Source organism: Anser cygnoides, chromosome 3 (assembly GCF_040182565.1).
Source record: "Anser cygnoides isolate HZ-2024a breed goose chromosome 3, Taihu_goose_T2T_genome, whole genome shotgun sequence".
In the NCBI taxonomy this organism is placed as follows: domain Eukaryota; kingdom Metazoa; phylum Chordata; class Aves; order Anseriformes; family Anatidae; genus Anser; species Anser cygnoides.
The window spans coordinates 75582315-75596006 of record NC_089875.1 but is presented as its reverse complement, the minus strand read 5'-3'; the positions used below and the strand labels follow the sequence as shown (position 1 = coordinate 75596006).

General features: G+C 43.3%; 2 protein-coding genes across 3 annotated transcripts in view; one reads left to right on the top strand and one right to left on the bottom strand.

Annotated features, from left to right (window-relative positions):
• Nucleotides 1-4713: 4713 nt before the first annotated feature.
• Nucleotides 4714-7594, bottom strand: LOC136790266 (basic proline-rich protein-like). The gene is made up of 2 exons (XM_066993199.1): nt 7057-7594; nt 4714-5819 (listed from the first exon to the last, which is right to left on the bottom strand). Exons 1-2 carry the CDS (start codon nt 7592-7594, stop codon nt 4714-4716), a joined length of 1644 nt encoding a protein of 547 aa, XP_066849300.1.
• Nucleotides 4856-13692, top strand: part of LIN28B (lin-28 homolog B) — a 98497-nt gene continuing 89660 nt past the window's right edge. For both annotated transcript variants that reach the window (XM_066994475.1, XM_066994474.1), the window contains exon 1: nt 4856-5117. The gene's annotated coding sequence lies outside the window, so the exon portion shown is untranslated. The remainder of the gene's footprint in view (nt 5118-13692) is intronic.

The following is a 13692-nucleotide window of genomic DNA, read 5'->3' as shown; positions in this document are numbered from 1 at the left end:
ACCACTGTATACTTTGAAAAATGTTCTGTAATTTTTTCATACCAGCAAACAATTCAATTTTTTGAGCCTGCGGTTCCCCAAGGAAACTAGTTCAAACTCCTTAAATCAAGCTGCTATAAGGATCCAGACAGTCTGAGTTGATGAAAACTGCATACAATGTAATGCAATAAAACTCACAGACCAGTCTCGGTCATAACAAAATAAAATTCATTCCTAACACTGAGCTAACATTTTCTTAGGACTGTTATTCTTACAGGCTATACATACTGATTTAAAAAGCATTAAAATCTTAATGCTTTGCCAAGTATATGTCAGTGAATTCCTAAAAACAGTATTTAAACGTGACTGTGGCCCTTTTAAAATAATTGTTTAAGTCCGAAAATCCTAGGCACCAACTCAGCTTTCCCGTAAATCCCTCATACTACGCCAGGAGGGGCTCTTTGCTATTGCTCTTGCTTTTAATGAGCATTAGATGAAAAGCTGAATACTGATCCTCCTGATCAACCCATCATCAGTTGATGCCTTGGCAAGTTTCTGACATCCCCAACTCAGTTGCTGCACCGACTTACATAATGAGCATAACCTCAGCTTCCATTCCAATTAGCAGAGCTGAGCCAGTGGGCCAGGAAAAGAAATGATCTCTCATTGAAAGAAGGCAAAATTGCTACTGGTTTGGAATTAAATGCAGTCTTTTAAGGGTAGTAAATATTAGAGGCTTAGAAAAAGGTCTGAAGTCAACCGTTGAGACTTGGCAGAGTGCTCTTAGTGTGCCAGTAATAAAAGTTTGACTGAAATGCAATTGACTTGGCTGCAACTAAGTAAATGTACAAAAAGGCATTTGTGATAAAACATTTTTCTCTGATTACCATATTGAATGCTCATGGGCTTAGATATCTCTCTAGATTTGGGAATTGAATGTTCGTGAGGATCTTGTATTAAAATTTAAAGCTTCATAAAATGCTGCTTGATTTTCACAAGGCCACAAAATAAAGCAGAGCAGCGTATTTTGGCACAGCTTTTCCAAACTAATTTAAAAAAAAAAAAAATCACTTCCTTTCTTTAGCCCCACTGGCAAAAGCAAATAAAACAGGAGGAAGACAGAAGAAAAATAGGAAACTCCTCTGTTACTAACATTTTCATTGGGTCATTAAAAAATTAGAACAATCCCAAAGGGCAAAGAAGGAGACTAATGGCTAAAAGGAGAAAAAAGAGAGTTCTGTAACTGCGTATAGCCATTGCTAGCCACGACACGCAGCCCAGTTTGGACCTTCAATGAGGCCCGAGCAGTTCTGGGGGAAGAAAACAGGGAACAGAAAACAAGACCCTCATCAGAGTCTTTCTACAGCACATTTTATATCAATTTTGCGGCCAAAATGCAGGGAACACTTAAGCTTGCAACTGTAGTAATTTTCCTTTGTTTGAGCTTTACATTACACTTGATGTGTTTATAAAAACTCAGTGAATATGGGCTTATACGAAGTATATGGTAACCATGATTTCTCACCAAGCTTGAGACCTTTAGGGTGAGTATCTGCTATGTAACTGCCAAGGCGGAAGGAGCAACCCTGTACATTTGTGCTGGTGGGACATGAAGCCATAGGAAAAGGTCCACACGAGCCCGTGGGGATGAAGACTGAGGTCAAGTCCGTCACCAGCCAGGGTCCAGAGCAGCAGGGCCCGGCAATGTTCCTGGTTCCAGTGTTCCTGCTGCAAACAAGGGCTACAGCCTCCGCTTAAAAACAGCTCCTGGGGCAGCAGGCCCTCACCAGGGTTTCTCCTGGCTTGCTCTTTCAAGGTTACCAGCTACACTATCGCCAAGCTGGCCCTGAGCCAGGGCAGCCAAACCCCTGGGAGGGGGATGCTCCCAGGACCCTGCCACACCAGACACGAACTGGTTCCACTCTCAAGTTTTTTCCACATTTCTGTCCCGCCTCTGTTTACTGCTGCTCCTTATCAAATCCATTTCACTACAGTTTTCAGTTCCCATTTTCCAGACAAGCACCCAAACCTTCTTTTCTTTCTCCACTGTGTTCCCAGCCCCCTTTTCTCTTCCTCTTCCTTCTCTCAGTGTATCCCGATCTCCCACAAACTTCCCACGCTTCCCTCGTGGTTTTGCAATCTCCCGCCCTACACTCCCCCTGTCCCTGCTCTTACAACCTAGCAGAGGAGATGCTGCTGCTTCCCACAGATGCTGGTGACATCTCTTCCAGCCAACAATAACCTGGTCTTCTGCAACTCATACTTCACATATTGTGAATTACACAACGCTGGCAAACAAACACGCTGATATGAGGTGAAACCTTCTTGGCCAGTGAGTCTCCAGTCTCTAGACTTGGCTTCTTACCCCTTGTACAATCCTGACCTCAGGAGACCCCTTCTCTTATTTTTTTTCCTCATCGTGGCCTGGCATTTGTCTTTTTTTCCATTTGACTCAAACAGCTTCTTCCTTCATGCTTCCAGGGTGCCAGCAGGAAGGGTCACTAAAAGGACAAAGCAGAGAGATCCCTTGTTCTCAGTTCCAGCACAAGAACCTGTTCAAGCGAAGTAGCAGCTAACAGCATCCATGGAAAGCTTTGTCTGAGATCCTGTAGCCCTGGCTACAGTACAAGGAAGGGGGAGCACGAGAACTGTACCCATTCACTTCGAAAGACCATTGAGTGTTGAAAGTGACTTGGGTATTCTGAGTTCCAGGCAGATCTCTGCAGATTGTAGCTGTTCAGAAAGCCTCTCCGCACGTGCGAACTGCAGTTAGGCAAAGGGCTACAGCTCAGCCAGATCTGGACAGAGCACCCACACAAACAACAGAAGGCATTTTCCTGCCTTAACACCGGAGTTCTGGCCCTGAAGGATGGGACCACTAGATCGTTTTGAAGAAAATAACATCTCAGCATGGACAAAAAATATTTTTTTAAATCTTCCTCCTGTGAATTACTAGGAAAAATGTAAACAGCCTGCAACAGAAGGCATGGAAAAAAATCATACCAAAGAGCTAGCTTGCCGAAGATGTAAGTAACTGGAAAACTGTCGTACAATGGGAAATTTTTAGGCAATTTTAGTAATGGCTGACAAAAACACACCCATCTATAAGCAATAACAGTTCATAAAATATTGTAGGTAAAACGATAGGTAGTCTCCAGAAGTGCCTACTCAGACCCCAATTAAGCTGGCATAAAGCACGACTAACGAAGGGGCTGGCAGTTTGGAGATGATACTGTCAGGAAAGAAAATATGGTTTGAGCAAAATATGGTTTGAGCAAAAGACTCTGCAGGATAACATGAGTGCAGGCACTCTGCTCTGAGCAGCAACGGGAATGGAATAGGGGCAACCCTCCTCGATCTACAAGCACTGGTTTTGGACCACTCTCCAGAAACCCAGAAAGGTCCCAAAAAAGGTGTTATCCGGAACCTCGGAAATTTCCCCCCCCACGATCAGCATCTCGGTTCCTGCTTTTCAAATGTTCAGTGGGAGGCACAGTTAAAAAATGGAAAACAGCACCATTTATTCAATGTTTTTCATTCTTTGTTTCCTAAAGTGAACAGGCTTTAGCAATCCTCACTAGAAAATATATTTATATATATTTAATGATTTTATGACACATTTTCATGTATTATTCCAGGGATTTATTTTTTTTTGATAGCAGTACAGCACAAATAGGCTAAATATTTTGTTTTGCTTTGAGTGGGATATATAGCATGAAAATTAGAAGCGCTTTTTCAAGCACTTTTGTTTTGCAAAATATCTTTAGTGCTTTTTCACCAGTGGTGGCAGGTCATCAACAGATCACCTTAAGAAAAGATCTCGTACTTCATGAAAATGTATAGATCTGTTTAATCTGCATCAGAAGAAACAATTTTTCCGCCAAGTTCTCAGGGGAAACCCTACAAACGAGCACAGTAACTAAAAGCTGAGAAATGGAACGTGGCAGAAAAGCATGTGTTTTTGCAGTCCTTCAAGCTGTTTGCAGTTCAGTTACTTATTGAAAGAGTTCAATTCTGTTTATTTTTCATACATAACTTGTTTTATACAAGCTTGCTATAAAAGTAGACTACGCCATATGATGAGGGCACCAAAGCAAAGCAGGTAGGCAGGTTTCTTTAACTGAAAAAAATGTCTCAGATGAAACACCAGGAAGGAACTTTTCCTCATCTATTGGAGGTAAAGGAAAAAATGAGAAATTAAGTTCTGACTGTGGTGTTTTTTTTTGTTTGTTTGTTTTTGCTTTGTTGTTGTTTTGGTTTGGTTGGTTGGTTTGTTTTCCAGGAAAGATCATACATCTTCAACCTATTAGCAAACTGTATCTAGACCTGTGCTAGGGTAATATAGCTAGGTATTAAGCTAGATTTCCTTTTTTATTTTCACACATACACACCTACCCATACGGAGAGCGCACAGTAAATTTTAGGTAGCATAGCCAAACACGAGGAGCACTAGCAACATATGGCTACTTAAATTTCACCTGGGAAACACGAATAGGGCAGTTTCCTAGAATTACTTCTAAATAAACCTAAACGGAGCTGTGCCACCTGCCGTGACACCAGGCTTTCTCCTGAGCCTTCTCCTGAGGCGTCTCCTTCCCTGGAGACACGCGAACCCCACCTGGACGCCATCCTGCCTGACCAGCTCCAGGTGCCCGGAGGCCAGCACTCCCCAGGCACCCAGCCCTGCACCCACCGGCCCCCGGCACCGCCGGGCAGGGCCCACCCCCCCACACCTCAGCCCTCACCGGGGGGCCGGGCGGCACCGGGGGCCGCGGGAGGGCCCGGCCCCGCCCCGCCCCGCCCCGCCCCGCCCGCGGGGCTCCCGCTGCCCTCGAGCGCCCCCGCGCGCAGCCGCCGGGCGCCCGTGAGGGCGGCGGGCAGGCGGGCGGGCAGGTGCGCGGCGGCTGCGGCGTGAGGCAGCGCTGGGGCCGCGGCTGCCCGCCGCCCCTCCTGGCCGGCTGGCTCCTTCTTCTTCATCCTCCTCCTCGTCCTCCTCCTCCTCCTCGTCCTCCGCTGCGTCCTCCCACAGCGGCTCGGGAAGGCGCCCGTCGGTGGGTGCGCGCCCCCGGCCCCTCCGCCCGCCTCCCCGCCGCGGCAGCCGCCGCCCCGCCGAGCCCGGCCACCATGGCGCGCGGGAGGTAAGCGAGCCCCCCCCCCCCACCATCCTCCTCCTCCGCGCCCCGGCACCTGCCGGGCTCGGGCTCGGGCTCGGCCCGCCGGGACGCTGCGGCAGCCCGACGCCAGGGGGCGGCCCGCGCCCCGCCGCCGACACGGGATGGCGGGGGCCGCCCCGGGAACCTGGGGGGGGGGGGGGGACACGCGCAGGAAGAGGCGGCCGGGGAGGAGGGCGGCGGCGTGGGGTCCGCCGGGCGGCGCCTCAGCCCCCAGGGGGCAGCGGGGGGGTGGGGGGGCAGCGGTAACCGGCGGCGGGGCCGCGGGGCCGGGGCGGGGCCGTGCGCGGGGTTTAAACGCGAGCGGGGCCGCCATTTTGAATGGCTCCCTGCCGCTCCGCCGCCGGCCCCGGGTGGCCGCCGGCACCGGCACCGCGGCCCCGAGGGGCGGCGGGGGGGGCGGAGAGCGGGGCGGCGGCGGCGGCGGGTGGCCGGGCGGGGGGAGCGGGGCCGCCGCGCCGGTAACGGGATCCGCGCAGCGCCGCCGGTCCTGACCTGGAGGTGTCCGCGGCGGGGACACGCGCGGCGCCGAGGGCGAGAGCGCCCCGACAACGCCGGCCCTGCCCCGTGCCCGCCGGCACCGTGCGAGCCGGGCGGAGCCGCCCCGCTCCGCGGGCGTGGACGAGGCCGGCTGCCTGCGGCGCTCGCCGCCGAAGCTGCTGCTGCTGGCTGGGGGAGCACAATGGTGTTCTCGCCTGGTGCGCGTCTAACGTGGTCTGGCCGAGCACCTGCGACCCTGCTGAGATGCAGCGAGCGGGCGGCAGCGGGTAAATCACGCGGCGAGTCAGGGCGACGTCGGTGGTGGGTCAGCTCAGGAGTGAGCGAGCATCGCGGCGTCAGCCCATAGGGCTGTTTCGTCCGAGCCGCAGGGTGAGATGTGGCCACGCTCAGAACAGGGCTGACAGCTCCAGGTTAATTTCAAATCTCTTTCTGTTTTAACACGGGGGAATTACCCACTCTAATCTGATAAACATATTACCTAAAGAGATTTGATTCGTTTGCTTGTTTTTCTCTTCCCAGTTGTTAATTTACTCACACCTGCTAATAAGCTGTGTATGACATTCTCCCAGTGATGGGGAAGGGAGACGCAGTGATACTCTGCCAATTCGACCAAAGATTTTATAGTTTTCCCTCACATAAATATCCTGCTTTTCTTTTTAATAGGCCGTACGCAGGGTTGTTTTTTTCCCACCTAGCAGGCTGTTTTGGAATTTCACATCTTGGACGCAAGCACTGTTAATAGTTACAGGTATAGAGAAACGTCCTGTCACAAACAAGGCATCGGTTATTAAGAAAACAATTATACTTAAATTTGGTTGTAATTAATTTAAATATCTGGATACACTATTGCATTAAAGAGCAATACTGCTTATTAGATTGATACCTGCAGGCATTGCTTTACAAAACTACAACAGTGGTTTATTTTTTAAAACATACTAAAAAAGAAAAAAAAAAAAAAGGAAAGGAAACTCCAGGGGAGACAGCACTGTCAGGCTTGTTTGGAGGACGACTGATAAGATAGGCAACTAAGCCCTAGTTCTTTAAAGAATTACAATGTTTTTTCCCCTCGGTATAGAGTAGTAAGAATCAATACTGAATTAAATTATTACCTTAATTATTAATACACCGGGAAGCCAAGTTTCCTTCGCTGTAGTGAAACAAACCCTGTAGGCAGTGGCAGAAGTAGTGACCAGGGCTGATGTTACCCTGTGCAGTAGGAACAGGACTGGTAAAAATTGCGCCTGTGTTGCTGCGATGGAAACGGCTGCCTTTTGTGTTGAACACTCGTTCTGCGAGAGGCACGTGCCTTCGCTTTCAGCAGAGCTTCGTTTTTAATTTTCACCTGGAAACGCATCACCCGGTGTGCGTTAGCGTTTCAGGAGAGGAAGAGCAGTGACAAACGCACGAAGGAAAAAAGACCCAGAGCGCTTCCCTCCTAGGCCCGAGCGGCTGCTGCCTGTAGCAGCGCTCAGCCTCGGGCTGCCGCGTCCCCGCACGGCGCCGGGGAGCGACGGGACTTGGGCTCCCGCCGCCTGCAGGCTCCTCTCCCGGGGGGGGGGCTGCGCCCGCCGGCCGGCCCCGTGCCCGCCCCGTCGGGCTGGGCTGGGCTGGGCTCGGCCGGCGGCTGTCGCTGGCCGCAGTGCTGAACGGCGCCCCGCCGCCGGGCTGCTCCGCCCGGCTCGGCTCGGCTTTGCCCGGCTGGGCTGGGCTGGGCTGGTAGGGGCGGGCGGCGGCCGCAAGCAAGCGCCTGCCGCGCGCTGCTTCGACCCGCGGGCCGGGGTCGTGGAGGGGCGCCGCGAAAGGGACCTCGAGAGCAGCGGGGGTTCGGCGAGCACCGGGTAACCGCCGGGAGAGCGGGCCGGGGGAACGCAGGCGCAGGCTTTCCTCCTTTCTTCCGCTGAAAAGAGACGCTGCGTTCTGAAAGGCGTGCGGTCCGGAGTCATTTTATTTTTCTAAATGCGCTGTAACGCGCCTCGGCATCTCTGCTACACGGGAAAAAAAAAAAAAAAATAAGGTTGGTTTGTTTTTCCACCGCACAGACAAGTGTTCATTTGCTGTCATTGCACGCCGCGTGTAATGCGGTTGCATAATAAAAGCCGAATGCACCCCCCTGGTTTGCCGTGTAGACGTCAGGAAAAGAAAAACAACCCGAGAGGTTTCATACGTGAGGATAAGAAATTTTAAAACGCGTGGACTTTTTAACATGCTGCTTCTAAAAATAGAATGAATTGATATCCAGGGTCTTCAAATTAAAGGTCAAAGGTGACAAACCAGGACAAAGGTCACGCAGCTCATTTTCAAGCAATCAGTTTCTAGTTTTTTCACGGTTGAACAAAAGCTTAATTATACAGAAAAGCAAGGACTGTAATATTTAACTAGTCGGTTTTAACAGGGAAATAGAGGTGGTTTTACACAATTCCCTCCTTTCTTGAATGTGGCTTAAGCCTGAATATGTGCCACTGTTACTGACAGATGCAGGTTTGTCTAAATTTAAATATTTACATCAATTTCCTAATCTAACATTTAATAATCTACTGTCTGTATTTAGTGTTTATACTTGAGAACTGAGAAGAAAAGAGTAGCCGTTCTGTGTGTTTTCAGTGGTCTTACCAAAGGAAGTCTGTTCCAGGGATAGATACTACGATTTCAATGTAGTTACATTGCAGGTATTTGCATTTTGGCATTGTTGAGCATACCTATTGTTCCTAGCAAAGCACTTCCCTTCCCAAAAATCCAGCTTCCAGTCTGCAGCATTCTCCATGTCAGTGTCCAGTAACTGCACAGACTCTTCACTTAACTAGTATGTATATATGTGATTATCATTTCATTATAAGCAGCGTTGTATTTTTTCACTACTTAAGATTGGGGATTCTTAACTGTTTGAAGGCGTTATTTCAATATTTCCACTAATAATACCACATATACCTTAAACCCAGTCTCCCTAAATATGCTAAGCATATTTAACAGCTGTTCTATAGGTAACATTTGATACTTGTTTACACCAGGTGCAATATTGTAACACCTATGATAATGCCCACAACTCATACTGTTAAAATTTGTATCCTCTCTGATATTTTTGTGTCGCATAGTAAGTTTTTACTTTTCTTGCAGATACTATCTCCTGCACAAATTCACTGACGTGTGCACTAATTTTTAAATATTTTCAACTTTGATTTTAAAGATCATGACTTTTTAGTTATATACCACTGATATTCCTGTGTTCTTTTTTCTGGTTTGAATTAATAAACTATCTACACTAAAATATATAAAAAAACGACCATTGCATTACTTTATTTGCCTGGTTGTTTTAAACAGTGACTCAGAAGGTTTGATGTATAGGACTACTGTAAACTCCAGTTAAAATCAGAAAAATACCATATACCCTGCACAATCTATGATTAATCTAAAAATTAATGTTGGTGTTTAAATTACAGACACTGATCTATTGTTTCACGTGTATATCCTTTGGTTTGATCATTTTATTCTTTGCTAAGTCTCAATGTTCATATTAGCTCATTATGATAAAAAAATACGACAAAAAAGGCATATTTAAATCTATTAACATTCTCAAATAACAACTCAGTGATCAAAAATAAAATTCTGTGTTTTGTGGGTTAATGGAATGTAAAAATAAAACAAAGATTATGTGCGAGGGAAGGATATGTCAAAGATTAAGGGAAAATTCCATGAAAACAAATATTTGGTTAATGTAAAAAATCTCTGAGAGGAGACCATACTAAAGTTATTATAAAAACAAATAAAAGCCCGCAGAATATTTTTTAAAATAAAACTTGTTGGAGTGCAATCACTTTCGATGGGATGATACTAAACTCTTAGTTGGCAAGTGTATTTTTGTAACCTAAACAAAAGTTGTAAATTATACAGTTTGTTTATAGAACACTTTTAATCTTGGTTAAATAAATGCTTTGCATTGAGAAAAAGCACATAGAATTCTCGATTAAAAATGTGGTATTTCTACACTGAATGTGAACAATACATATTCAATATGGCGTAACCAGGAACAATGGGAAAAGGTGTTTTTTTTTTAACTAAAAAAATAAAAATTTAATTTACCTTGTTACCATAGTAGGTGTACACATCTTTCTTTATTTGACCATTAAAATACATATCTTCAGGGCTTTATATAGTATTGTTTTGTTTGCAAACAGAATTTATTATTTACTTGTAAACTTACAAAGTACGTTGTTTTTCACATGCATAAATAACTACAAAATAAGTTAATGATCGAACTATGAAAAATATGTTCATCTATCTATGACTTAAGACTTGTGGCTTCCAAAGGATTTTTCCTTAACAAGTAATTGATTTAAATATTAAAAAATCACCCTGAAAACAAAATAATAAAATCAGAAGGTAGTTTCTCATAATTCCATTTGCTTTGGAACATACAGAACACATAGTAAATCAATTTGAGGCAATTTCAAAATACCCCATGGTAACTGTAAATGGGGAACAAAATACTGCAAATACAAACAAAGCAGGAAAAAGAGCAGTAGTAGAGGTGTTAATTCTTTTAAATAATCGTATATTTCAAAAATTTCATCTTTGAATCTTACAAAACATTGGTTGAAACTTACTTATTCTACTTTTTAAAAAATAATTCAGTTGCTTAACCTATGTACATCTAAATGCAGTGTATGAAATTAGATTATACTAAGTCAAATACACTTAAGATGAGAACCATGTATCTAATTTCAATTCTTAAGTCAAAATAATCTTGTTCACCGTGTTCCTTTAATATGGTATTAAAGTTTTAATCTAAATGGATCCTAAATATTTTTAATGCTAAAATACTGCCTATATTGATATAACAATAGTATTACATTTTAAAGAAAAACTTTGATCCTATTTATATAGTTGGCAGGGTTTCAATGGCTTTAAATCGGATACAGTGTGATTCGGTATTCCTTTTGTATTGGTCAAAAGAATCAGATTCATAACAACGCTGGAAGCACATTTTACCTTTCTCTGTTCCTGTCCCCACTGTAGTCAAATGACAATCTTACAGGCAGCTAAAAGTTGCATAACTGCATGTTTCGTCTTAAAAAGTGTGTGCTGCCTTTTTTAAAAACTAGGCTATGCTTAGCCGCCTCTTACATCTGGGCAAAGCATACCTCAGCTATTACCAAGCAATTTTATTTACTTCAAACCATAATTACCACTTTGGATCAGTTACAGAACAGGGTCCAATTAGAACAGAAAGAGTGGATTTTCATTTGCTATTGTTTAATGAATTTTCTTGAATCAGCACTTTTAAAATGTTTCAGCATTGATGTTTGAAATTCTCACATGCACTTGCTTTTATATTGACTTGTTAATACTGTAATGGACTAAGAAGTGTGGAAGAAAACAAATTTTGACTAGGCTAAATGAAATTGTGAGAACTTTTTTTTTTTTTTCCTGTGATTATGTAAGGACATTGACAGTCGAGTGTCCAACTCCAGGACCTTTTTTTAGTCTATTCTAAGTGTTTTACTTAATGAAACAAAAACAGGAGAGTTGAAAATGAGAGTTGAACAATGAAAACACCTCAGGACCAAATCCATTATTTCAAACTGTACTTTAAAAAAAACATGTAAATATTCTTAAAATAAGTTAATTCAGAGTGTAAGACAACACTTCCTTATGATGTTTGAAATCAAAGTATTATATGCATGGTGCTGCCAAAAATTATCAACAAGAATAAATGGTTAATTGTGTTTTTTTTTTTGTTTGGTTGTTTTTTTTTGACTGGTTCAAAAGATAGACAACAAAGTTTATTAATTATAAAATGTGCTTTCTATGTTAATAGAATGTAAAAATAAAAAGATTATTTTGTGCTCTTTCTATGCTAGGGTTCTATATAAAAAGGTTTTCAAATTTGGATATTCTTTCCAGCATTCATCATTTTAAGTCTTCACTACTGATGAATTCTACTAAAGAGCTCCCTTAACATTAGCATGTTTCCCCCTATTCCTTTCCTCTCTGTAATGTTGTTGCAACGTGAAATATTGGTGTTCTTTTTTTTTTTCTCAAATTCTGCACTCTGACAGTTCTTAGAGTATCCATTCTTTCAAAAAAATACTGGTGACTTTACTCCGTGGAAGAAACTAGTCCCCTAGCTACCACTGCCTGCAGAAGAAGCAGGTTTAACATCTGAAAAATGATTTTGACTTATTTTTTGAGAAAATCATAAAACTTATTTAAATGTGATAACTCTAAGTGTCTGCTTTACTTTCATACAAGCAATTTATGTTTCTGAATCTTTTAGGTAGCAAACTGGCTTAATCTAATAAGTTTATGATCTGAAAATCAAAACACTGCTTATTAAAGAGATTTTTTAAAGCAAGTTGGGTATAAACTTGCTATTATTTTCCAGTGACCAATAAGAAGTTGTCAAAAACTTCTTATTGTCAAAAACAATATAAGCTGTTAGATCAGTAAGTCGATTATAAAATGTGCAACCTGTAATGTGGTGGAGGTGCACTACTGTCTTTGTCAGTGTGTCTTTAACTCTTTTCATTGTGTTTCCTAGCCTGCAATAATTCCATGTGGTGTTCAGCTGCATTATTTGTTGTACCTATTGTCACAGAGTCCTTCTGCACACTGTGAATGCAGTTTGGATTGCTTTCAAAGTTACCTTTTTCTCTAAAAATGTCTTGTTGTACATAATTCCTAAACAGTTGTTTTTTTACATTTGTAAAGTTAATGTAAATGCCAAGATAGTTTCAGAACTAACATACCAAAATACTTTTTGTTCCATTTTGTATGGTACAGGGAGGCATAGGAGAGTTGAGCACCAGTCCTTTCACAACCCAAACTTGCTTCCATTTATGTGTGACAGACTTCTTATGACTTTCAGCAGGGTACAGTAAAATACATGCCAATCAGTTTCCCATTTAAACTATCTCGTTCCTACATGAGTTCAGGCTTTTCTACGCTAACATCCCTTGTGGCAAGTTTTGTGTGTCCTATTGCGAAGCTATTTATTACAACTACTTTATATAACCATTAAAAAAATGCCCCCTTCTACTTAATTAGAATAATAATAAAGAATTACACCCCCTTCTACTCACATGTTTATATGGTGTTTTCAAATATGCAATGCTTAACGTATATTTTGGAATAGTGATACTGGAAACAAGAATAACTTATTTGTGCTGTTTTCTGCTACAGTTGTTAAGAACTGTGCTTTCCCCCTTCGAGTCCCAACACCACTCCCCTAAATATTTATTTTTAATCCCTTCATAAACTGAAGCAGACTACATGTCAAAGCCAAGAACGGATCCTTTACTCTATGCTTGCATATTTCATTATGTTGCATAAATAATGCAAGTAAATCTGAAAGACACAAAAGCCACACAGCCACAGGTTGGCAGAACAAAGAAGCAGGCACAGAGATTGGGCTTTGGTGCTGGAAGGTGTAAAAGCAGGGTTAGGTTCAATACAAAGCAAAAGTCCACACAATTCCTGTGGAAAACTTAGTTATTAGAAAAGAAGAGGAACAGACTTCACTTGCTACTGTTGTTGCATTGAAAGGAAAGATAAGTGCCATCCCGTTTTCCAACTCCTGGTGTTTGTAAAGTACTCAGGATAGCTAACTGTAGGGGAAAAGGAAGTTAGAGAAACTTGATTCTCATTTGTCTTTGACCATTCATCTTCAGGCTTTGCTAAGTCCTACTGGGATATCCTATTTTTTTAGGGGAAAAAAAAAAAGTAACAGTCATGCCATGCTCTTAAAATGGGAAAAACTCAAATCTCAGATTTCTTAAGAGAATCAGGCTTACATCAAACAGGAGAATAAGGTGTGCTTTGTATGGGTTTTAGTTAAAGTGGATTAATCAAAAGGTAGCAGTGGGTGACGAGGACAGGCGTGTAGCAGGTGAGTTTGTGCATGGTCCTATCTATTCATCTTTCATTTATTAAACAAACTGGATAGCCGAAGTAACAAGCTGACTTCAAAAACAAGGTCTTTTCCTCCATGCTTCTTACCATCTGTGGCACTCGGTTTCTCTATGATATTTTACAATTTGATTATTGT

What these genes read in the sequence shown, in the direction of transcription:
- LOC136790266 (XM_066993199.1), bottom strand. Translation starts at nt 7,594, where the DNA reads ATGACTCCGGACCGCACGCCTTTCAGAACGCAGCGTCTCTTTTCAGCG. An exon ending in CTCTGGGTCTTTTTTCCTTC is followed by an intron (nt 5,820 to 7,056) that starts GTGCGTTTGTCA and finishes GTGCTCCCCCAG; the next exon opens with CCAGCAGCAGCAGCTTCGGC.